General features: G+C 35.2%; 6 protein-coding genes across 6 annotated transcripts; 5 read left to right on the top strand and 1 right to left on the bottom strand.

Annotated features, from left to right (window-relative positions):
- The first annotated feature begins 1077 nt into the window (after positions 1-1077).
- On the top strand, positions 1078-3432 carry LOC108850770 (zinc finger CCCH domain-containing protein 59-like). The gene is made up of 6 exons (XM_057006783.1): positions 1078-2061; positions 2133-2318; positions 2424-2525; positions 2614-2946; positions 3063-3160; positions 3269-3432. Exons 1-6 carry the CDS (start codon positions 1627-1629, stop codon positions 3399-3401), a joined length of 1287 nt encoding a protein of 428 aa, XP_056862763.1. The 5' UTR covers positions 1078-1626; the 3' UTR covers positions 3402-3432.
- A 3536-nt stretch (positions 3433-6968) lies between these two features.
- Positions 6969-8483, bottom strand: LOC108849600 (peroxidase 17). Its single transcript, XM_018623170.2, has 3 exons — positions 8220-8483; positions 7941-8132; positions 6969-7860 (listed from the first exon to the last, which is right to left on the bottom strand). Exons 1-3 carry the CDS (start codon positions 8421-8423, stop codon positions 7267-7269), a joined length of 990 nt encoding a protein of 329 aa, XP_018478672.1. The 5' UTR covers positions 8424-8483; the 3' UTR covers positions 6969-7266.
- A 2553-nt stretch (positions 8484-11036) lies between these two features.
- LOC130511485 (E3 ubiquitin-protein ligase RFI2-like) lies at positions 11037-12225 on the top strand. Its single transcript, XM_057008526.1, has 3 exons — positions 11037-11340; positions 11800-11825; positions 11956-12225. The coding sequence occupies exons 1-3, from the start codon at positions 11142-11144 to the stop codon at positions 11959-11961; spliced, it is 231 nt and encodes a 76-aa protein (XP_056864506.1). The 5' UTR covers positions 11037-11141; the 3' UTR covers positions 11962-12225.
- Positions 12226-12626: 401 nt separating this feature from the next.
- Positions 12627-15279, top strand: LOC108853658 (glutathione S-transferase T3-like). Its single transcript, XM_057007697.1, has 3 exons — positions 12627-12901; positions 12986-13056; positions 13294-15279. Exon 3 carries the CDS (start codon positions 13752-13754, stop codon positions 14814-14816), a length of 1065 nt encoding a protein of 354 aa, XP_056863677.1. The 5' UTR covers positions 12627-12901; positions 12986-13056; positions 13294-13751; the 3' UTR covers positions 14817-15279.
- Positions 15280-15459: 180 nt separating this feature from the next.
- On the top strand, positions 15460-16767 carry LOC130511311 (uncharacterized). The gene has a single exon (XM_057008234.1). The coding sequence runs from the start codon at positions 15460-15462 to the stop codon at positions 16765-16767; it is 1308 nt and encodes a 435-aa protein (XP_056864214.1).
- Positions 16768-20221: 3454 nt separating this feature from the next.
- LOC108855463 (uncharacterized) lies at positions 20222-24149 on the top strand. Its single transcript, XM_018629298.2, has 15 exons — positions 20222-20480; positions 20560-20648; positions 20751-20817; positions 20910-21025; positions 21113-21179; positions 21260-21308; positions 21472-21557; positions 21642-21880; positions 21967-22022; positions 22121-22206; positions 22280-22372; positions 22460-22781; positions 22876-23390; positions 23458-23692; positions 23767-24149. Exons 1-15 carry the CDS (start codon positions 20307-20309, stop codon positions 23958-23960), a joined length of 2388 nt encoding a protein of 795 aa, XP_018484800.2. The 5' UTR covers positions 20222-20306; the 3' UTR covers positions 23961-24149.
- The last annotated feature ends 314 nt before the right edge of the window (positions 24150-24463 follow it).

The following is a 24463-nucleotide window of genomic DNA, read 5'->3' as shown; positions in this document are numbered from 1 at the left end:
AAAGTATACACTTGAATTGTGAAGAGAGTCGGCTCCGAGAGACGGCTGTTTTCCTTTATTTATTTTTAGGATCTTATCTTAAATCAATTTAATTTCAGACTTATTTTGAGTTTTAAATACATTCAATTTTCCCGTTAAAAACAAATTACTATATTCTAAAGAAAGTTTTTAGAATTAATAAAATACTGTATAGACCTGTATCCAAGGTATTAAGTATCAGATCAAATTACTTTCTTATACTTTTAACATGATTTTGAAATTATTTTTACTCCGGGCGAACTATAAAACATGACTAAATATATTTTGTAAATTTGTATTGTGAAGAGAGTCATAACTTAAAATTTTGATAAATTTATACTATTTCAAAAAGTTTATGGTGAAAATTTTTCTTTTAAACTGATCAGTCACCAATAGTCACACATAATTTACAAATTCTGACGATAGTGAATTTCACTTCTTAAAAATGTGTAAGTGCTAGATGATGCAAAAAATTGCATGAAAATTGCTAAAACATAGAAAAATAATACCTAAAAATAAAAAACAGTTATATCTTTCTGAATTCTACAACATATACGACGATTTAAGAGATGAAATAGAGAAACAAGACAACCAATAGAATTTCAGAATGTGAAAATATTTAAAATATTTATTTATTTGTTCAATGAAAATAGAGAGAATTGGTTTAAAAATCAAAAATAATGATGAAATTAAAAAAAACACCTATAATATGACAAGTTTGTGTCTATGGAAAAATGCATCGTGGTATGAGATTTAGGACAAAAGTTTAGTGTATGTGGGGTGCAATTTCTCATGAAAATATATATAACTTAATTTGTTATATCAATAATATTTTTTTATTAAAAAAACTCATGTGATGCAGTTTAGTAGAATATGAAATTAAGAAAAATAGAATGGAAACTATAAAATGAAAATTCACCCATATAATTTCAGCTCATGTGAATATGGGCCTTGTTAGTTGAGCGGTTGAGCCCAATAAAGAAACCATACCGATAAACCTCACCGTCCCTCTATAAATACATCTCAAGGCAAGAGCTGATTTATTATTCATCGCTTTGGCTCCCCGCGTCAAAATTTAAATTTTTTTTTTTGTTTCCTCGCCCACGCCGGAATCGAAGGTCTCGATCGTTCTCTCAGGTTTGCTTCTTCTTCGACTACGGATCTCGACGCTTACGATGACTTCTTCGTGCTTTCAATTCCTGTGTTTTCCGCTGCTTCTCGTCGTCCTATCCGCATTGATTACCCACGAAGCTAGGGTTTCGCTGATGTGTAGCTCTCTTCGTGTGTATAGTTAGGGTTTTGCTTGGATCGATAATCTACGGCGTTTCAGGAATTAGATTAGGGTTAGGGCTTAGGAATGACGATTAGATTTATTAGGTTTTGTTTATGATATCTGTGGACTTGGTGCACTACGATACTTGGAATGTGAGCATCATGAATGAACCTGGGAGTATCAGAGGGGATTGGAGTTTTTTTTTATTCTCAGTCTTGGTACTCCTTGGGAAGCGTGTTACTCTTCTGAGTGGATCATCATGGATGAAGCAAGATCGTCTCTATGTGGGTACAGTCTGCTAAAGTCAGTGTTTTTCTCAATGTGTTTTTTATAGTATGAGTTACTACAAGGCTCCAAGGAGATACTCTAAGGAAAGGAACTTTGGAGTGGAAAGACAACAAGGGTTTGCTTCTGATATAGTTCCGAGAAGACCTTATGACAATAGGATGAACATTAAGGGTCCAAATAAGTGGTCCAGGAATCTAGTTTGGACGGCATCAGATGGCAACATGCCAAGGAAGAATGATTGCACCTATGCCTTGTCGTCATACCAGCAGAGGAAGGATGCTGCTTATGGGCAAAGAAGCTCATATGCTTCATACGTTAAAGGTTGGGGGTCTAGTGATAAAGGCAGTCCCAAGTCTAAGGACTGTGTGTGTAAGTTTTGGAAAGCTGGAAACTGCAAGAAGGGTGATCATTGCTCTTTCTTGCACTCTTGGACTAGCCTCCCCGGGATGGTCATGGTAGCTGCTCTTGAAGGACACAAGAAGGTTTGTTTCCTTTTTTAAAATATCTCTTTGTTACTCTTCACTATTGGCTATAACCGATTGTTTGTCTATAGGGTCTGAAAGGGATTGCACTTCCTCAGGGTTCAGATAAACTCTTTTCAGCCAGTAGCGATGGTACATTGCGAATATGGGACTGTCACACTGGCCAGTGTGTTCATACAATCCACCTCCAGGCGGAAGCTGGGTCGTTAATGAGTGAAGGCCCATGGGTTTTCCTTGGCTTGCCGAATGCTGTGAAGGTTAGTTTAAGGAATCTCTTAACTCGTATACGTTTTTGTAATTGTGCTCTTGAGTGTTGTCTTTGGCACTGGTCTCATAGGTTTTGTTTATATACAATTATGCAGGCTTTTAACGTTCAAACCAGCAAAGATTTGCATCTTAACGGAGTGGTTGGTCAGGTCCGTGCTATGACTGTTGGCAATGGAATGCTTTTTGCTGGGACAAGCGTAAGTACTTTAGTTTTCTCTTTTGCTTTCCACTTGTGTTAGTTATCTGCTTCATTTGTTGGTTCTAAAGTAAGTTGCTTTTGTGCAGTCTGGTAGTATATCCGTCTGGAAAGCTACTGACACCGAGTCTGATCCTTTCACATATCTCACATCTCTGGAGGGACACCATAGCGGTGAAGTCACTTGCTTTATTGTTGGAGGTCAGCGGCTATACTCTGGTTCTGTAGATAAAACAATAAAGGTGTGGGATCTCAATACACTGGAATGTACAATGACACTGAGGCAACATACCGACACGGTCACCTCCCTCCTATGTTGGGATCAATATCTCATATCGTCTTGTTTGGATGGGACCATCAACGTCTGGGCTTGTTCTGAAAATGGAAGCTTGAAAGTTACTAATACACGGAGACAAGGACAAGTAAGTTTTGTATACCACACATTATCTCCACTCTCCTCATAACAAACTAACCACATTAAGTTTTAACAACAAAAAAAGTGTTTCTTATTGTTTTCTATCTTTGTGGTTTGAAACAGAGTGTGCATACTCTTTGTGGGATGAGTGATGCAGAGGGCAAACCGATCATGTTCTGCTCTTACCAAAACGGAACTGTCAGCATATGTGATCTACCATCGTAAGTGGAGCTTAGTCTTGTGTCTCTCTAGCAATATTGTTACTAAAACTTGCTTTGACCTTAATCATTGTTATTCATTCGTTCTGTTTTTTGGGGGCTATGCAAAAGTTTTGAAGAGAGAGGAAAGATGTTCTCTACAAACACGGTCGGCACAATCACAATTGGTCCTGAAGGTTTGTTATTCACTGGAGACAAGAGTGGAAAGCTCTGTGTTTGGAGTTTAGCTGGCACCAAAATTTAGCCATTTTACAATTATTGGTTGATTTAATATGTACATACTTTGATATGATTTGAGAGATTGTCCTTATGTAATGACTCGGATACTAAATATCCATGCATTAAAGTAAATATCATGTGCTTTCAGGCTTTGTTTCTGTGTCACACACGTTACGGTATTACTTACAACTTCGTCTTCACAACACCACAAAAATTCTAAAACTCACTCAACTTAATCTGTGGTGTCTTAACAATTTTTAAAGAATTTAACATTTCAATAACTCAGGATTAAATGTTGTTTACGGGTATATGAAGTATTCTCTAAGTAACAATTAATTGATATTGGTTTTTCCAATACAAAGAAGAAATGTTATATTATGTATGGCGGTGCAATGACAAAAAGGTTGTTAGAAACTACTAGATTGGTGTGATTTTGTAATACATACAAAACAATTCTGTTTAGCTTCGCCCTTAAGATTTTTCTTTTCAAGGCTATTTTATCCTATAGAACACTGAACACATATATGTATTTATAGAACGCATAATAATGTTACGAGTGTATAATTCCAGTTATTCATTTGATTGATTTTAGTAAAGCCATCTTTGTTACAATGCTTGTTCTAAAATTTTCGTGGTCTAATACGAAATTAAAAAAAAAAACCTTTAAATAAGACATAAAAATTTAATCAGTAAAAACCTTAAGGTAAAAACAAAAATTACAATATCATTGACACTAGTAAAATTTTATGAGTTCTTAAAAATATTTTTTTCTTGCATTTTTTCTTTGCGAAATCATCCATCAAACTTTCATAACCAAGATTTTTGATCATATTTTTCTCAATCGACAACATAACCAAACTATTTAGAGACTAGTCCTTTAGCCGAGTGATAGCAGCATCAATATCAATATCTTCAACCTGCAAAGTCTTGTTTACAATATTAATGGCAGCCAAAATCTCATATTTCTTTTGTATTTTGTTTTTGTAACAGCTAGGAGGCGTGAAAGAATTGTTTTGGGATAGAATAATTTAATCTAGGAGATAATTAATGTTTTCTTAATTATTTTCTCTTAAAATTATTCTCATATTAACTTATCTAAAAAGGTATATATGGTTACAAACTGTGTTACTCTGTAGAAATAGATTTTACAAAGTCCCACCACCTCATTAAACTTTACAACAAATGACAATGTAAAATGGATTAGGCCTAAATTTTATTAATAAATCAGAGGCCCCATTCATTTGTTTCATACGGATGTGTTCAAAGCAGGCACTGCTTTGTTGTGAGGAGAGGAAAAACGATGCTGCAACATTAAGTAACTGAAGCAATCGAACCTTCATTTAAGAAAATATTACCAAAAATAATCGTTAGGCTTCAAAGTAGTCATGATTCTTTTTCATTCCTCAGCAATCTATCTTATTAAAACAGAAATATTATGTTGGACCTAACATTTATTTTGTAAGTTTTTAAATTAAATACACCTTTATACTTTATAGTTAAACATACATTAAGTCACTAATGTTCCTTTCTTTATACTACTATCCATGTTTCCAAACAATATACTTATTTCTTTATACTACTATCAATGTTTCCAAACAATATATTTTTATACTACTATCAATGTTTCCAAATAATACAATAATTAATCTTAGTTATTTTATATCTATCATTTTCTCTTTAAAATTTTGTAGAAACGTCATAATTTCATAAATTGCAAAATAGTGAACTTTAAAATTTCGATTATAAGATTACAAATTATGAAACTATTACAATTTAAATCCAATTAGATTACATATCGGTCATCCATCAGTTCAATCGGTTAGTCTCGGGTTTTAGTGATTTTTTAATATGAATATTTTAAAAATATAAATTGAATTGTCAGATCTCCGGATTAACCGGTATAATCACAATCAGGTTGAATTTAAAAATACTGATTTAAATGCAAAAATATTTTAAATACACACTCTTTAAAAATAACCAAAATATTTGTTAAATTATTAGTGAAATTTTTCATCGTAAAATATCCCGCGCTTATCAAAATCTAGTTACATATTATTATTTTATGTGATGTTTACCAACGAGTGTTATTTAAATATAGAAACTACATTTTCTTAGAGAAGATTATACACATATGATTTTGATGATTATTTAAGGATAAAAGTTTCCTTGCACCTCAAGGCTCTGTAAATTTGTATTCTATTGGCGCCACACGCCACTAAACGTATTCAGAAATCCATCTTAGTAAACTCAATATACTTGACAAGTTGACATCAAAAGAATATTAGGCTAATTATATATTTCAACTCAAAATAATTCGAAATTACCCAAAACATCAAACATGACTGAGATTTACATATGCATATAAGAAAACATGCCATCTTTATTCAATTATATATATATATATATATATATATATATACATATATACAAACCACTATGACCAATTATATATACTCAAAATTTGAGACATTTTGCAATTCCTTATATAATTTTGCCAACACTAGATCAAAAAGTTGTAAGAGATTTAAGACAGATATTTGCATCTTATATGTTACCATATAAAAAGTATTGCATTTCCTCTTTTCTATACTTCAATTTGAACTATTTATAAATCATATAAAACTTTAATTCATGTTATTACAGAAAGGTGATTAAATATAATAATGGTTTACATTTTTGATCATTTAAATACGACCGTGCTTATATTCACATAATCATGCATTAAATGATAATATACATATTTTACCAAAAAAAAAAATATAGATTATACAAGTGTAACCATACTTCTATGCACTGTTCACCTAGTAAATTTGATTTTCCAGAATTAATACAAATTACTTGATGTCTAATTTATATACTTTATATTTAACTTCATGACACACAATCTGAAAATTAGCCTTCTCAATATTTTTACAAGACTTGCAGATGCAAATCAAATAAAATAATTAATATAATACGGATAATATATCAGTAATATTTCCTTTTATTTTTTAAGAATATGCTGACAGTTAAATGATGATAACATCATTAGTATTTGTTAAGTGTCTGAATTATATGTTGATCACAAATCATAAATAAATTTGATGTGCTTTCTGTTAGTGTTAGGTTTAGCTTATTGATCTATCCTGACTCCATACGGTGGCTATAGCTATCGTTTGTCCCCCCTTTTTCTAATTCATTTTGTTAGGTTTTTCCTTGATGATAAACTCAGTTTATGAAAGCTCAGAATGGTACATTCTTAATTCAAGTAATTAAGATAAATCTTTATGCGAAATCAATATGCAGCATATCATGCATTCGAGTTTAACAGTAGTCACCATCTGACTGGAGGATTTTGTCATTGGTGGATTATATGACGGCCAAAGAACCGTATCAGGTATTGTTGTGGTTGATTGCGTAACATACATGTATAAATTGTAAATTTTAATTTGTTGTTGCTGTTGTCAAATAAAGGATGTAGATTATTCTGTCGTGAGTATAGATTTAATCTTAATAGAATTTTGAAGATTGGATAGAAAAATTTAGTAGTTGGCATAATCTTATAAACTTAAAATATAAGTGCTGCATAAATTTTGCTTTTTACAGTACAACAGAAAAAAATAAGTCTTTAGCAATCTGTATAGAGAAAAAACTTGGAACTGCAAAAAAATAAATAATAATAAACTCATTACAATTCCTTCCATACCAGTTTCTTATATTTTTTGGACATAATTTGTAATACAGTATCATATTTCATCTTAAGTTTTACTGATCCAAAGTTACAACTGCAGGTTAAACAAAGAGCACTTTGGAGGACCAAACAATCATGGCATGTAAGTATTTAAAAGTCTTATAAGCCTTGCATCTATTTAGAAAGTAATAGCATCTCTCTTTCTGTCTCTCTGCTAATTTCAAGAGACAAGCAATACATCATTATGGATTCTATTAACAACTCTACAATTAAACCTAACCTCACCAGGTCTACCAGATTGCAAATCACCCAGTTTCACCATCCCTTCTGCAAAAGCCCTGAAGAACTCCCCTTGATCCTCACTAAACCTTTTCACATACTCTCTTGTCTCTCTACTCGTGTACAGAGTCTGATCAGAATTAAGGAACCCTCTCCCTGAGACCAAGTCTTTGAAGTACTGGTTATCAAAAACATGTGGTGTTGCGTCTAGATCTCCGGTCACGTTCTCGTCTCCACCCAAAGGACAAAGCTTGTTAAGCTTCTTCTTGTAAACCGGTTCGAGAACTGGATCCGGTTTACCAGAACCGGATTGGTTATAAAGCCTAAACATGATAGAAAAACACCGACCTTGACCAATCGAGTGTGACCCAGATAAAGCAACCATGTCTTTGACGGAAAGATCGAATCTTTTGAAGAGATCAATCAAGAACGTTGCGTTTGCTCTTGGACTCGGCATTATATCGTCAGAATCTTTTTGACTCGCGGTTAAACTGTCTTTCCTCCCTAGCTTCACTTCCCAGTCCGGTCCTCCTGTCTGGTTTTCCCACAAGCACCAAAATTACAAAACCGAAAAAAATCACTAAAGCGGGAGATTATTGAGTGAGAGAGTTTTACAAGAGCAACGGCGTCACGAGAAGCCATGATAACGATGTCGGCACAAGAAACAGTAGCTGGACAAGCTTTCTCCAGAGCTTCTTTAATGTCGTCCACAACTTCGAAAGATCTCAGTGAATTGATGTTGGAAAGTGATAGTTTCTCACCAAGCATGTTCGGTGTGTCGTCGAGCAACACAGATGCGTCACATCCCTTAGAGAGTCTCACATACACAAAAAGTAATCAGAAAAAATAAAAAATTAAGAAGAGAGAAATAATTAATGGTTCATTGTAGTTTACATTAACGAAACAGTCGTGAAACTGGAGACGCATAACGGAAGCGACGCTTCTTGCTTCTCTGAACATGGCTTTCTTCATTTCTCTTCTTACTATGGATTCAGCTTCAGGGCATGTTTCGCTGTAGAATCTTGGTCGGAGAATTTCTCCGGTGACCACCGTCAAGAGAAGCAGGTAGAGGATGAGATGGAGGTTACGAAGAGACATATCTTTTTTTAAAAAAAATTTAAAATGTTTTTCTTTGTGTTTGGTTTTTAGTGATGGAAGATAGAAGAGACTCTGTTGGTTTATATAAAGGCTGCAAAGGATTATTGATTTTTGGAATGAAATGATTTAGAATGATTTTTTTTTTGCATTAATCTCAAAATATTTTTACCATTTGACATGTAAGGGTATATTAATTCCACCAATTCTGAAAAGAATAGATAAAATGAAAAGAAAATTATTTTATAACAAATTTGGTTATGAATGAAATGAAAGAAATCTATTTCGTTTTTGATGTATTTCATTTCTATCGTTTTATTTATTTTAATTCTACCAATTCCTTATTGTTTTACTAGTTTTCGAGAATAATTTCTAATTTTAGAATGCTTTTCTACAATTTTTTTTTTTGCAAATGTGGTGGTGAGCTTCAAAAATATCATTTTTCTATCTGATTTTAATGAAATAATTCATAACTAATAGTATTTGGTCACAAAGGTTAGCTGGTAACTAACAGTATTTGGTCACAATGTATGGTAGTTAGAATTAGTGTAGTATATTATTTTCATATATTTAAGAAATTGATGTTTTAGGTCTTTTGTATTTTTCAAATTGATGATTTTACGTTAGTTAATGTATTCTATATTAACATTAAAATATAAGTAACATAATTTATTTAAAATAAATAAAAATAAAATTTAATTGAAAAACTTTTTATTGAGTAGTGTAAAACTTAAAACAACAACCTTTTAATATTGGAAAGTATGTGGTAGTAAAATCTAAAAAAAAAGTTAAATGGCTAAAAAATAATTTGTTGTCCTCCTGAATTAGTTTTAAAATAGTTAAGAAACATAGGAAAACATTTTCTATTTTAGATTACAAAATTAAAAATAATACGAAGTAAATAGAATCTAAAAAGAGTAATTTTCCATTTGTAATTTAAATAGAGAAAATTTCAATTGTTTGTCCATTTCTAGAGGAATTGAGACAAAATAACTATCTTATATATTTCTACTCATTTGTTTGTTTTCTACAAATACTAGGACTAAGTTTTTTTCTATCCCCTTTTTGCTAAAAAAGCAAAACTATTGAGGTGCAGAATTGTTTTTACAGGTTTTCTAACGTATAATCTTTGATTTTGAACAAATACACCTCTTTTTTACAACAAAAACTAAATTACTTAAAACGGTTTAGCCATCTAAATCAGGAGAATATATCAAATATCTATCAAAACTGATGGAAAACTGTATGTGCATTGCACGTCAAAATTTCCGTCTTTGAAGAACAATGAACTCCATATATTAATTTTCTGAATGCATTACTATTTGAATTGATTAATCAATAAACTTCTTATGTAACGTTGGCCAGTTTTCAAAAAAAAAAAAAACTTCTTATGTAACGTATAGATGAAATAAAATGCTATAGTTAATACTATTCAGACCGACATTAAGCAAAAAAATTATAATTATATATGTAAGCTATAGCATCCAACAGTAATCCTGGTCAGTGTTCATTGATACAAATAGTGTAAATACATTTTATTGATAAGCTTTTACAGGTCATGAGGAAGTAAAGTTGTTTCAACTTTAAACGCCACTTTTGACTTTGTAGATGGGAATATATGCGTTGAAGACTCACAGTTACGTACTTATATGCGTTGAAGACTCACAGTTACGTACTCACAGTTGGGTTGGTAAAATTACTCAATCATAAAGTACATATATGCGTTGAAGACTTGAAGCACATCTAACATGCTAAAGGCAACATCCATTATAGTCAGTGGCGGACCTAGGATTGGTTTTTAGGGGTGTTATTATTGGGTTTGGCCCAACTTAAAACTAAAATAAAGAGATAAAAACAGCAAATATAGGAGTTGAACCTGAATTACTTGATTAAAAGGGTGTCAGGAGAGGAATAATCAGACCAACTGAACTATGTATCTTTCGGTTACTTGGTGCAAACATGGTAGAATATATTTTTAACCTGTGTCATGTGACACCCCTTTGACCAATGTAGGTCCGCTTCTGATTATAGTCATGATATATATGTTAAAAACCCTCCTATATTACGATAATACACTTCCACAACTATCAAATCAAACTATAAATCTTGGTCATGAATAGACTACACAAAAGACGATAATATTGCAGCCACAACAAAAAAAAAACAAGAGAAAATTTTCGAGAAGAGAAAAACACAAATCAAAGTAAGAAAATATAAGTTAAAAAATCAATTCTAATAATGTTTTTGTCACAATAAATAAAATAATAACAATTGGAGAGGTAAGAGGTGAGTGATTGGGTGTCCTAAGATAAGATGATTGTTGTGACAAAAGGAGGCAAAAATTTGAGCCATTGGTTCGTATTTGCTGCAACCGAACAAATTGCCGTTTTTTTCTTCTTAAACTATTTTATTTACCAGAAACCTTCAAAAGTGACTTAGACCATCTGCAACGGGAGTCCATCAAAAATCCTTAGCGTCAGAATCTAGGCAAATAAAATTAAAATAATATTATTTAAACTAAATAACCTAAGGATCAATCCATAAATAAGGAATTTAAGGATTTGATCCTTAGGACAGCTGGCAGCTTGAGAGCCCTTCTCTCTTCTTTCTCTTTTGCCCTCTCGTCACTCTTACAGGATCGTGTTCTTGTTCATGTAAAGCTTCAGACTTTTGTTTTTGTTGTTGTGTGTTCCCTCCGATCGAAGCTAGGTGGAGATAGAGATGGCCGGAGCTAATGATGATGATGATCGTAACAACCAATCGACGGATTCCGCCGCACATGTCGCTGGAAAACGCGGGAACAAGGAGGAGGATTATTCTACTCTTGTTGAAATCTCGTGCTCGATTTGCCTCGAGTTGGTGATCGACGATGATTCCAGATCCATGGCTAAGCTCCAATGTGGTCACCAATTCCATTTGGGTACTTCCGACCAATCAAACTTTCCTTTTTGTTTGATCCTGTTTCTGGTTTATATTTGGATTCCCCGGATCCAATTCAATTTTGATCTTAGTAGACCATTTATTCAAAGCGTAATTTTTTTTGATGAATCAATAATATGACTTAAAAGGCTTGTCCCCCCTTTTTTGTATTTTCTAATGGTAGATTTGAAGTACAATGGACGTAAGATTCCTTATGAACACTACTACTAGCATATGACTTATATTTAGCTAAAGCTTAAATCGCACTTGTATGAGGATGAAGTTACAATCTCTAACAAATGTGGCTACAATCTTTGTGGTGTATTCTGTTGCTAACATATATATATACGTATGGCTTTTACACCTTCAGCTGCCTTTTGTTTTCAGATTCCTTATTCTGTTTTGCTACTGACAGAGAATGCTCATCCTTTTTGCTCCTATTCTTTGTTGTATGTTGCAGGGAACTGGAACCTTCAGCCACTACATGTAAGTTAGTTTCTCATCCACACCCATTTCTTTTTAGTTACCGGTTAGCTCCGTGTTGCTCTCAGTAATATCTTCCCCAACTTTTGCAGGCAGTTTAAAAATGTTTTTCTTTTGGATTTGGGCAATGTAGGTCTAGTCCAAGAACCTCACCAGCAGCTAACACTCAACAAGGAAGCAGCAGCAGCGCCCAAATGCGTGAACACCTTTAGCAGCAGCAGCATCATGTTTATAGTAACCAGAGGCAACATCATCATTTTAATGGTCCCAATCTCGCATCACCTCTGGTCTCTGTGGTTGATCTTACGTTAATTGGCATTTGTGAAGGTAACGCTAGGGATAAAAGATGTTGTTTTTAAGGCAGAGATGTTGTTCTTAGCAGATGCTCTTGAGCTCGAAATTCTCCAAGTTATGTTTTTCTAAGGATTTGTAATTAGAGTCCACCATTGGATGGACTTTTATCCTATGAGTTATTAACTATTCAAAAAAAAAGTATAATACTTTAATAATAGCTAAGGATTCCCACATGAGGTCCACCAATGTGGATGCTCTTAGAGCACTAATATCGCACGTATTTAGACAGGTTCTTATTCTAATTCTGATTTAAAAGAAAATCAAAAAGAGAAAAAAATAGAAGAGGCGTCACTAATTTGAGGCAAGGAAGAGACGGTAATTAGTGACACGTGTAGGCAAAGTGAGAGGAGAGAAGAGGAAGAGCGTGGTTTGGTTTCGGGGTCTGGTTCTCTTCTCTCGCTTTCTCCGAAACCTCTTCCTCTTCTATTTTCTTTCAAAGGTGATTCTCTCTCTCTCTCTCTCTCTCTCTCTCTCTCCGTGGTTCCTCGACGAAACGGCGGTACTCCCTGTCTCCATGGCTCGTCGACGACACAGAATCATGTCTCTCCGTGGCTCGTCGATGAAGCGAAGAGTCTCTCTCTTTGTGGCTCCTCGATGGACCGACGATGAACCTCTCTATCTTCGTGCCTCCTCGACTTCATCGCTGATTGGATTATCTCCCTCTCTGTGGGTCTCCTCGACGGCGAAGGACCGTTCTCTCTCTGTCGAGATACTTGAATCGGAAGGTAAATCTATTGTTGTTTCTTCAATCATGCATGTTTTAGATTAGACTTGTTCTTGTTCTGATTTGAAGTTTTATTTGTTTGTAGGTTCGATTCGGTCTGGCGGTGGCTCTCGTCAACGGCGTCGGAGCTCTCTGTCAATGGCTCTCCGCGCTCAGGTAAAGCTTCTGTTGCATCTTCTTCAATCATACATTTGGCTTTGATCAGTTGTGATATCTGTGTTGCAAGCTTATCAATTTTGATAATATTTTCTGTCTGTTCATTCTGTTGGCTTTAGGTGTAAAATATATTGATTCATTTTCGTTTTGTTTATTGCAAATTTATCAATTTAGATTTGGCTTCTTTCTGGTGATTAATATTTTTTTGTGTTTCTGTCTTTGTGTTGTGAGATGAAGGGATCAACTCGCGTTTGATATGTTCAGTGGAAAGAGAGAGCTGAGGAAGATTCATCAATACAGGTTCTTTATTAATCCTGTTCTGTCTCTGTGTGCAAATTTAAATGTCACAGTAGAGTAATTATAAATGAAGTCAATTGAATTGAATTAGAACTGATGTGGTTAGCTTTTGTGATGAATTGAAAGTAGAGTAATTAAAGATGTAGTTGTGGAAGGTAGGGTAATTAAACGATTATGGTTGTCAATGGTAATAAATAGAACTGATGGTTAGATAGTAGATCAAACGTGAAATTTGTCTAAAAGCATTGTTTGTTGTTAGATATATGTCAAGTCTTAATGCATTCAAGTGTGTTAAAGCATTGTTTGTTGTTTGTTTGGTTGAGTGTGTTGAATGCTGCTTGTCTTTCTTTTTGGCTTATTTATGGATACTGTCTTTCACTTCAATCTCCAACATGTGAATGCCTCTGTCTCCTCCTTCTCCTCTGTCGCCTCCTTCTCCTCTGTCTCCTCCTTCTCCTCTGTCTCCCCCTTCTCCTCCTTCTCCTCCTTCTCCTCTGTCTCCCCCTTCTCCTCCTTCTCCTCCTTCTCCTCTGTCTCCTCTGTCTCCTATCTCTCTTCTATCTCCTATCTCTTTCACTTCGGTAATGGATTTCAATCCATTTCATGACTCTGCCAACTTTGTTGAACTACTTAATAGTCAACAAAATGTTGTCTTTGGCAGTCAAAGTGAAGGAAGTGTTTCACTCTCTGCATCGCAAGCTCCTCTCGTAGCCAGTCAAGAAGCACCAGCAGAGCGTAAGGGACGAAGGACGTGGACGACAACAGATGATATAGTGTTGATCAGCTCGTGGTTGAACACGAGCAAAGATCCACTTGTTGGGAATGAGCAAAAATGCACGGCTTTCTGGCAGAGAATTGCAGATTACTTCTCGGCGTCTCCTAAGGTTGCTGGTGGGAAAAAAATCACAAAAACTCAGTGCAAGCAACGTTGGCACAAGATGAATGATAAGGTTAACAAGTTTTGTGGGGCTTATGAAGCAGCAACAAGAAACAGAACCAGTGGTATGAACGAGGATGATGTGCTCAAAATGGCCCACGATATCTTCTTGAACAACCATCAAAAGAAGTTCACCTTTGAGCATGCGTGGAAGGAGCTTCGCGATGACCAGAAGTGGTGTCTACTCTCAGTAAATGGAAGCAGCTCGAAAAGGAGGAAATTCGACAATGGTTCACATTCAGAAAGCTCTCACGCAGCTACAAATGAAACAAATGCTTCTGTAGATGCTGAAGGAACACCTCGTCCTCCTGGTGTTAAGGCAGCAAAAGCACAGAAGTGGAAGAAGGTGGGTGAGGAAAAAGAGGTCGCTGGCTTCAACAATATGTGGAGCATCAAGAAGGAGGATTTGGCAATGAAGACAGAGATCACGAAGATGAGGCTACTTGAGAGTCTTGTTAATAAACAAGTACCACTTGATGAATACGAAGAAGTTCTCAAGAAAAAACTCATAAAAGAGTTGATGTAATTCTCGGTCATGTTGTTTCTGTTTATGGTTTATGTTTCTGTTTCTGTTTCATGTGATTTCTGTTATTTCTGTTTCTGTTTCATGTTGTTTCTGTTTATGGTTTCTGTTTCTGTTTCATTTGTGTTGTTCTTTCTAATGAAATGATTTCTGTTCATGTTAATGGTTCTTGTTCATGACTTGTTGGTTGCTGTGATTTATGTTAAATTTGTGAATCATTTGATCTCTGTGTCTTGTTCTTTTCAGTGTCGACAGGAGCTAAGAAGTGGAGTGCAAGAAGTGGAGTGCAAGAAGCACAGAAGTGAAGTGTCGTGAAGTGTAGTCTTGTAGTGAGTCTTGTAGTGTAGTGAGATGTCTTGTAGTGAGTCTTGTTGTTTAGTGTCACATGAGATGTTAGCTTGTGAGTCTTGTTTTGTTGTTTAGTGTCACATGAGATGTTAGCTTGTGAGTCTTGTTTTGTAGTTTAGTGTCATGCACAAACTCATCTTCTGTACTTATAAATGAATCTTTTCTATTTATAAGATCAACAACAACAACAAACTCATCTTCTCTCTATATCCAACGCAACATTACAAACTCATCTTCTGTTTTTCAAAAACCACAACCATCTTTATCTTCTCTTCTAAAAATTCTTTAATCACCATATATGGCTTCTTCTTCTCAAAATAATTTAGATAATGCATTTGATGATGCATTTGATGATGCATTTGATGCTGCATTTGATAAACGTTTTGATCAAGTCATGGAGAATCTAACCATTCGTAATGATCAAGAAGCAAGAAGAAATGCAAGAAAAAAACGAGCTTACATCGAAAGACATCGTGAAGAAGGGCATATTCTTTTATGGAATGATTATTTCAGTGAAACTCCAACGTTTCCCGAAAATATGTTCCGCCGACGTTTTAGAATGAACAGGCCATTGTTCATGCGCATTGTTGATCGACTCTCCACCGAGGTTGAATATTTTCGGGAAAAGCGCGATGCCCTCGGAAGGATTAGTCTCTCTCCCCTTCAAAAATGTACTGCAGCCATTCGTGTCTTGGCATATGGTTCTGCGGCTGATACGGTCGACGAATACCTCCGGCTCGCTGAATCAACAACTCGGTTATGTGTGGAAAAATTTGCGGAAGGAATTATATCTTTGTTCGGCGATCAATACCTAAGAAGACCAACACCGGCTGATCTTCAACGTCTACTCGATGCTGGAGAGTATCGTGGATTTCCCGAGATGATAGGAAGCATCGACTGTATGCATTGGCGGTGGAAGAATTGTCCCTTTGCTTGGAAAGGGCAATACTCTCGTGGTTCGGCTAAACCAACAATCGTTTTAGAGGCGGTTGCTTCATTTGATCTCTGGATATGGCATGCGTTTTTTGGAGCTCCAGGTACTTTAAATGATATCAATGTTCTTGAACGTTCGCCTGTTTTTTATGACATAATACATGGTCAAACTCCGAATGTCACTTTCTTTGTCAATGGAAGCGAGTATCATATGCCTTACTATCTTACCGATGGTATTTATCCGAAATGGGCAACTTTTATCCAATCTATTCCTTTACCACAAGGACCGAAAGCAGTTTTATTTGCTCAACGTCAAGAAGGCACTCGGAAAGATATCGAGCGTGCTTTTGGAGTCTTGCAAGCTCGGTTTGCTATTGTTAAAAATCCAGTGCTGTTTTGGGATAAAGACAAAATTTGGAATATTATGATGGCATGTATCATACTCCATAATATGATAGTAGAAGATGAACGAAGTGGATACACTCTAGAAAATAATGCAGAGTTCACGCAAGGCGAAGACAACAGAACTTCACATGTCGATCACACATTTTATACAGGTGCCCCTAAAAGTTTCGCAAACCAGATGGATGTTGAGACAAGTATTCGTGATACACAAATGCATCAACATCTGAAAAACAATTTGGTTGAACATATATGGAGTAAATTTGGATGAGATGAAGACGACAACTGATCCCGGATGTTTTTTTCAAATTATTCTCCTATATTTTACTAATCTTTGTTTTCATGTTTTAATTTAATAATGTATGTTTAAAATGTTGTCTTGTCTTTTATTATGTTTTATGTAACAAAAATAAATTTTATTTTAAAAATAATTATTTTCAAATTTTTTTAAGAACCTTAAAATAAGAGACTTGCAATGGAGGTGGAAAAAATCTTAAGGTTCTTAATCAACTCTTTTACCACAATTAACTCATTAAATACAATAAAAGACAAATTAAAAGACCCATTAGGGTATTTGGGATAATGGTGGTCTTAGACCAAGAAGAAAAAAACCATTCAAAAGTGACTGACACTAAAGGCAAGTCTTCGTCATCATGACTTTGCGTTCGTGGGTTCTGAACTTCGAATACGCTGCCGTTTTGAGATATAATGCTGTCCCTATCTTTAGTTGTGACTTAGGGACAAACAGGCATAATTAATACATATGACTCGGAGGTATCTAGTTTCCTGAAAAAAACTATAGAATTCGAAATCAGAAAGTGGAACGCACATGAAGGCCATTAAATTTGAAACTATTACCTATCCAATATATACGGACCATATCAATTAGTAAACAATTACTAACTATTGAGTATTATCACCACAAGAAAATATATTTTTTATTTCCCTTTTTTATATGAATGTTAAGATTTATATTCTGAGTTTACAAAGTTGTGAAAACAACTTATTACAAGAAAGCATAAAAATACAACTAATGCCTCGATTAATACAACTACAACTGATGATAAAACAATAGTAGTATGCAGTTGAAGCAAATATGCTATAAAAGATGTATGTTTGTTCTCATTAAAGTTTTTAATAAAGTGATTGCTAAAACAGTAACAATATACAATTTTAAAATTATCATAAAATTAGTATGTAATATATTTATTTTAAATAAGTTATCTTAATTTACAATATATATTAATTATATATTTTTGCTGTTAAAAGTAATGAATCTTATTTAATTATATAAATTAAAATTTAAATGTGAAATGTTAGTGTTTAAAAAATGTAAACTTTATTTAAAAATATAAAATTAGTTTTGGATATAAAAACAATTTTGATGTTATTAAATAAAATAAATTAATTATATATAATTTATATATAAATTATCATTGTTTATTTATTGGTAGAGTAGTAAATGATTCATATATAGTATTATTATAAAAATTAATATATGTTATATAATTTATTTATTTTTAAATAATATAGATATGGTTATTTTATAATATATCATATGAATATAAATATATATTATTTTATGTTTTATTATTAAATATAATGAATGAATATGTATAATAATTATATTATATTTTAAATGTGAAATATTGTTCTTTTAAAAAACTTAAAAATATCTAATCACAACTTATTTTTTAAAATATATTTTTTTATTATAAACATAATTTTATATTATTAAAAATTGATTATATATAATTATTTTTAAATTTTTATATATTTTAACTACAAATGTTCTACCAAAAGCTCCATATGAGAGCATTGAGCAAAAAAACATTAATATCTTGTCAATATTTTTCTAAATGATTCTGTATTAAATATTGATTGGATAATATTGGACATAATACTTATACTAATGCTATGCCAATCAAACCCTAAGAAAAAGGAAATGGAATTATACAAGTAGAGCTGTAGCGATGAACATAAGCCTTCAGAGAGCGGTGGAAAGGAAAGAAGCGATCTCTCATAAAGCGGTCCACTGTTGCAATGATCACAGCTTTCGAAGATTCAGAAGATGGTATTAGTCTGAAGATACGATTGTTTCTCTCTCGCCAAATGTTGTAGACTAAAGTTTTTAACAGCAGTTTAATTACTGAGGAAACACTAGAACAAGAAACATCAGTTTAATTACTGAAGGATATTTATGTCTGACGGCTCACTACATAGATGGAGATTGGAGGCTGAAGTCAAGGATTCTCGACTTCTGTGCGTTTCTTCCTCCTCATACGGGTGGTGCCATAGCGATGAAGATAATGGAGTTGCTGAGAGAGTGGGGGCTGGAGAAGAGAGTCTTCATAATCACTGTAGATAATGCTTCATCAAATGATAACATGCAGTCCATTCTTAAGAGACAGCTACGAAGAGAACTGGTTTGTAATGGAGAGTTCTTCCACGTGAGGTGTGTCGCTCACATCTTGAACTTGATAGTTCAAGGTGGACGGAGTGTGATTGATGGAGTGTTGGAGAAGGTAAGAGATAGTGTAAAGTTTGTCAAAGTGACAGAATCTGGGGAGAAACTCTTTCAAAGTTGTGTGGATATGGTGGTTATTGATCCTAAAGATAAAGATAAATGATTGGTTATGGATGTAACAACAAGATGGAACTCCACTCATCTTATGCTAGAGAGTGCCATCATAACAGGGAAGCTTTCCGTTATCTTGCTGAAGTTGAGGCAGCGTATCAGTTTTATCCAAGTGAATTGGAGTGGGATAGGGCATAGTTTATTTGTGAATTCTTGGCTCCATTCGCAGAAATGACCAATCTGATATCTGGTTCTTCTTATCCAACATCGAACCTCTACTTTATGCAAATTTGGAAGATTGAATGTTCGCTGAGAGCAAATGAGTTCAGTGGAGATGAAGTAATTTGTGAGATGGTGGCTTCAATGAAGCTCAAGTTCGATAAGTATCGGGAGGAGTATTCTGATATCTTGGCCATTCCTGATGTGCTTGATCCAATACTGAAGTTTGCATGTCTGGAATATTGCTTCATAACTTTAGATACAGCCACAAGTAAGACAAAAATGGATCATATTAGGAAGAAGATGAAGAAGTTGTTTGAATGTTTACAAGAAGAACACAAAGAAAAACGTGGCTGGAACTTCAAGATCAAACTCTTCAGAATATACCACTTTACCAGGATATGATGTAAGCTCTTTACTTATTTTTCTTGTTTCATTGCATTAAAGTCTGAATGTTGTTGTGTTCATTAAAGTCTGATCATTAAAATCTGAATGTTGCAGAGGTTTTATGCTTTCTTCTCACAAAATGCTGGTGGCAGTAGAAAATTAGCCTTGGATAAATACTTAGAAGAACCGATTTTAGACATGATAACCTTCAAAAATCTGAATTTTCTCTCTTATTGAAGAGACAATGCTAATCGGTTTAAAGAGCTCTCACCAATGTCATGTGACGTCTTGAACAAGTCGAATTAACATTCAAATTAAGTAATATCTTATCAAGCTCTTTTTTGTAATCAGTACAAAATATATGTTACAAGTTTTAAAGAATGTTGATGAAGTTCCAAGTAAATGGAGTAATTCAATTATTTGACATGTGCCTAATGTACTAATATATTGTCTAAACAAAAACCCTAAGGCCCATTAACAAAGCCCTGAGAAAATAAGAAAACGAAGAAAGAAAGAAACCACACTTTACTCACTTAAGTACCTCCGCATTAGATTTTCGCAGATATTTTTTCAAATCCGCCGGCGGAAATCCATATTTTTTTTTTCCTCCGACGAGATCCGCGAGAATGGGAAGAGGAAGACAGAGAGGTCGTTCTCAGAGAAAACATTTCAAAGAGAGCAGAGAGAATGTCTGGAAACGCCCCAAATCCGATGCTCCCGACAACAACGCCGTCGCTGACGACAAACCCACCTGGGAGCCTTTCTTGACCGATAACCCTAACTTCGAGGAGTACTACAAGGTAAAACACACTCGTGTGGTTCTGTTTTCGAATCGAGACAGTTTTAATGTCTTATTGAGCTATCGAGGGTTTGTGTTAGGAACAAGGGATAGTGAAAGCAGAAGAGTGGGATCTGTTTATGGAGATTCTTCGTAAGCCTTTGCCTGCTGCCTTTAGGGTTAACTCCAAGTAAAGCTTTGTTCTTTAGTAAAACCGTAAAATAAAGTTATTAACTTTGCGACTTGCTTTGGCTCAAAGTTAGTTCCTTTTTTGCTTCTTTGCGATTTGTAGTAGCCAGTTTTGCGATGAGATTATATCAATATTGGAGAATGACTTTGTGAAATCTCTCCAGGCTGAGGTAAAACTACACTGTTTTTGTTAATTATCTTGCTGTGTTAGAATGGAGAAACTATTTTGAATCTTACATTGTCTTTTTTATTTTATTTATAGGCCATAGAAGGTGGTGAGTTGGAGGCTATTAAGCCCTTGCCTTGGTATCCTAAGAATCTCGCTTGGCATTCTAATTTTTCTCGCAAGGAGATTAGGAAAAATAAGATACTCGAGAGGTACCTTTTTAGTTCACTAAAGATTTTTTTTTTTTTCATTATGGTTAAAGAGATTGTGTGTTTACTTACACATGATGTGGTTATCAGGTTTCATGAATTTCTGAAACTAGAAAATGAAGTTGGAAACATGACTAGACAGGAAGCTGTTAGCATGGTATGATAGTTTACTACCTTCTTCCCGCCATTTGTTAGTTATTAACATTTATAAAACCGTTGTTGAATTTCATCATGCAGGTGCCTCCTCTTTTCCTCGACGTACATCCAGATCATTTTGTGCTTGATAGTGAGTGAATTTTCATTTGATACTGTTTTTGAGACCTGACTGTCTTCAACAGCTTCTCTAAGAAGCATCCGTCTATGTCATTGACCATATGAGTACATCCACTTTTCAGGAAAAGATAGTTGTCAATGGTTACTAATCATTTGTCTTCATGTGTTCTGAACAGTGTGTGCTGCACCGGGTTCGAAAACGTTTCAGCTGCTTGAGATTATTCATGGAGCATCGGAACCAGGAACTCTACCTAATGGAATGGTTTGTGTTGCTATTTAATGTTTTTAATTTACAAACTTAATTATAAGGAGATGGATCACTGATTGTTTTCCCCTGAAAAATCAGGTGGTGGCTAACGATGTTGATTTCCAAAGATCTAACCTTCTTATTCACCAAACAAAGAGAATGTGCACAGCCAACTTGATAGTGACTAATCACGAAGGGCAACAGTTCCCCGGGTGCCGCTTGAAAGGCCCAAGTGATGATATACCCATTAATCAGCTTTCGTTTGACCGTGTTCTATGTGATGTTCCGTGCAGTGGTGATGGTACACTGCGCAAGGCTCCAGACATCTGGCGTAAATGGTGTTTTTACCTTTACCTTTTCTCTTATTCATCTTTTGCTGAGGCATTTGCTGTTAGGATTCTAATTTCTCTTGGTTTCTGCACAGGAATTCTGGAATGGGCAATGGACTCCATAGCCTACAGGTTATCCTTGCTATGAGGGGTAGGCTTTTCTTCTATGTTCCAACTTTTTTTTTTCATGAAATAAGCTCGTAGAATTATCCACCTGTCTTGAACATGCACGGTTGCTCTCTTGTCCAGGTTTATCGCTGTTGAAAGTTGGTGGGAAAATGATATACTCAACCTGCTCAATGAACCCAGTTGAGGATGAAGCTGTTGTCGCTGAGGTAACATCATCTTCACCTTTCATTATGTATCTGCTATCACTGTAGCTGAGTAAAAACTCTTGCTTGAGTTCAGATTCTAAGGAGGTGTGGAGACTCTGTTGAACTTGTAGATGTTTCTGATAAGCTTCCTGAACTCATACGAAGGCCAGGTCTTAAGACATGGAAGGTCAGTTTCTAATACAGTTCGACCTGTTGTGAAAACCCTCTTCAATAAAAAACCTAATGAGACTAATCATGTACTATGCCTCGTCAGGTGCGTGATAAAGGTGGGTGGTTTACTTCTTACAAAGACGTTCCCCAAAACCGAAGAGGTGGAGTTGTTGTGAGCATGTTTCCTTCTGGGGAAAACCTCAAGGATTCAACCGAAACAACTCAGGAGAATGAGAATGGTGGTGTTAACGGCAGTGACGATGGATGCAAAGAAACGGATAATTCTGTGGTGGATGCTATTCCTGATGAACCAGTTGTTGAAGTCTCTGATCTTCCTCTTGAACGTTGCATGAGGATAGTGCCTCATGATCAGAACACCGGAGCCTTCTTCATCGCTGTCCTCCACAAAGTTTCACCACTGCCAGGTGATGTTTTCCTTTCGTTTTGAAGAACATGTTTCTTGAATGGTAGATAATTGCCTATGGTTCTGTAGTTCTTATCGGTCTTTTTTTCTCACAGATTTTCAGGAGAAACCAAATCCAAGAAAACACTCATCTAAGAAAAATGCTGACTCGACAGAAAAGTCACCGGCTGAAGAAGCTGTTGTCATTGCTGATGCTGAACCAGTAGAGAGTCCAGTGGAAAAAGTTACAGAAGCAGATGCAAACGATGAGAAAGATGATAGCTTGGAGCCTGAGAAGCAAAACACAGAGGGAGAAACCATCACTGAAGAGAAGAAAGGAGGCAATACGAATCAGGCGGCAGGCAAGAGAAAAGTACCAATGCAAGGGAAGTGGAAAGGCTTCGACCCTGTTGTTTTCCTGAAAGACGAGACGTTAATCGATAGCATCAAGGAGTTTTACGGTATCAAAGATGAATCATTCCCATTGTATGGTCGTCTCGTGACGAGAAACACCGACACAAGCAGCGTGAAGAGGATTTACTATGTTTCAAAATCTGTCAAGGAAGTTCTTCAGCTGAATTTTGCAGTCGGACAGCAGCTTAAGATTGCTTCCGTTGGCCTCAAGATGTTTGTAAGTTACAATATTTTATATTTATTCTCTCATTACTTGAGACTGGTTGTAACCAATTGAATCGCAGGAGAGACAATCTGCAAAAGAAGGTTCAAGCAAGCCGTGCTCATTCCGTATATCATCGGAAGGACTACCTGTGATCCTTCCGTACATCACTAAACAAGTTCTCTACACTCCAATGGCAGACTTCAAACATCTTCTGGAGCACAAATCGATCAGGTTTCCGGATTTTGTCAATCCACAGTTGAGTCAGAAAGCAACTGACCTTGTCCTGGGATGCTGCGTTGTGATTCTCAGCGATGGTGCGTACTGTTTTGGTTAGTGTTATAGATGCTTAGGGTTGTGTGTTTTCTTACAGTTTTTGCTTGTATCTCAGGTGAAGAAGCGGTGAAAGTAGATGCAAAGACAATAGCGATCAGTTGCTGGAGAGGGAATAATAGTTTGGCTGTTATGATCACTCCTGCGGATTGCCAGGAGCTGCTAGAGAGACTTGCTGAGAAAACACCTAAAACAGAGGATGGTTCTGTTAATGGAAGCAATGGCGATTCAGGAGCTATGGAGACAGCTTAGGGCTCTTCTTTCATGACCATAACTTTAAAATTCTACTTCTGTGTTGTGCTTTTTTGATTATTCACTTAATTACCCTCCACATTTCTTTTCATACAAGCATCATGGGCATGGTAACTTTGGAGAATTTTGGACGGATGGATATTGGATAGACACAGAAGAAATCTTTTGTTCGAACCGTTTTGGAGTTCAGATCGCATTGCTTAGTCAAATGAGTGTTTTTATACATACAAAAATATACCATCACTAACTAACACACCTATTTCAAGAACTAATTGTTTGTAATGATATGTGTTTTCTTGCGAGTTACTACACCACATGGTGCTATTAGTGGGGATCTCCTGTGCAGGATCAGGAATAACAATCATGAGATTCTTATTTGAAAGAGTTCTCTACATTGATAGAGCTTAAAGATGGCGTCTCTAGGCCTCTTCTTTCTCTGCAAACGAACTCTTTGGCGTCCTCCACGGGAATTGATATCAGATGTTCTAAATCAGACTTGTACC

This window comes from Raphanus sativus, chromosome 4 (assembly GCF_000801105.2).
Source record: "Raphanus sativus cultivar WK10039 chromosome 4, ASM80110v3, whole genome shotgun sequence".
Classification (NCBI taxonomy): domain Eukaryota; kingdom Viridiplantae; phylum Streptophyta; class Magnoliopsida; order Brassicales; family Brassicaceae; genus Raphanus; species Raphanus sativus.
This window is presented reverse-complemented; position numbering and strand designations above follow the sequence as displayed.

Excerpts from the sequence above, each read along its gene's own strand:
- LOC108850770 (XM_057006783.1), top strand. The coding sequence starts at position 1,627 with ATGAGTTACTACAAGGCTCCAAGGAGATACTCTAAGGAAAGGAACTTT. Across the intron at positions 2,062-2,132 it reads CTCTTGAAGGACACAAGAAG|GGTCTGAAAGGGATTGCACT; the intron begins GTTTGTTTCCTT and ends GTTTGTCTATAG. Across the intron at positions 3,161-3,268 it reads AGCATATGTGATCTACCATC|TTTTGAAGAGAGAGGAAAGA; the intron begins GTAAGTGGAGCT and ends GCTATGCAAAAG.
- LOC108849600 (XM_018623170.2), bottom strand. The coding sequence starts at position 8,423 with ATGTCTCTTCGTAACCTCCATCTCATCCTCTACCTGCTTCTCTTGACG. Across the intron at positions 8,133-8,219 it reads TTCACGACTGTTTCGTTAAT|GGATGTGACGCATCTGTGTT; the intron begins GTAAACTACAAT and ends AGACTCTCTAAG. Across the intron at positions 7,861-7,940 it reads CTCGTGACGCCGTTGCTCTT|ACAGGAGGACCGGACTGGGA; the intron begins GTAAAACTCTCT and ends TGGGAAAACCAG.
- LOC130511485 (XM_057008526.1), top strand. The coding sequence starts at position 11,142 with ATGGCCGGAGCTAATGATGATGATGATCGTAACAACCAATCGACGGAT. Across the intron at positions 11,341-11,799 it reads TGGTCACCAATTCCATTTGG|GGAACTGGAACCTTCAGCCA; the intron begins GTACTTCCGACC and ends TGTATGTTGCAG.
- LOC108853658 (XM_057007697.1), top strand. The coding sequence starts at position 13,752 with ATGCCTCTGTCTCCTCCTTCTCCTCTGTCGCCTCCTTCTCCTCTGTCT.
- LOC130511311 (XM_057008234.1), top strand. The coding sequence starts at position 15,460 with ATGGCTTCTTCTTCTCAAAATAATTTAGATAATGCATTTGATGATGCA.
- LOC108855463 (XM_018629298.2), top strand. The coding sequence starts at position 20,307 with ATGGGAAGAGGAAGACAGAGAGGTCGTTCTCAGAGAAAACATTTCAAA. Across the intron at positions 21,026-21,112 it reads AAAAATAAGATACTCGAGAG|GTTTCATGAATTTCTGAAAC; the intron begins GTACCTTTTTAG and ends TGTGGTTATCAG. Across the intron at positions 21,881-21,966 it reads CCAGACATCTGGCGTAAATG|GAATTCTGGAATGGGCAATG; the intron begins GTGTTTTTACCT and ends GTTTCTGCACAG.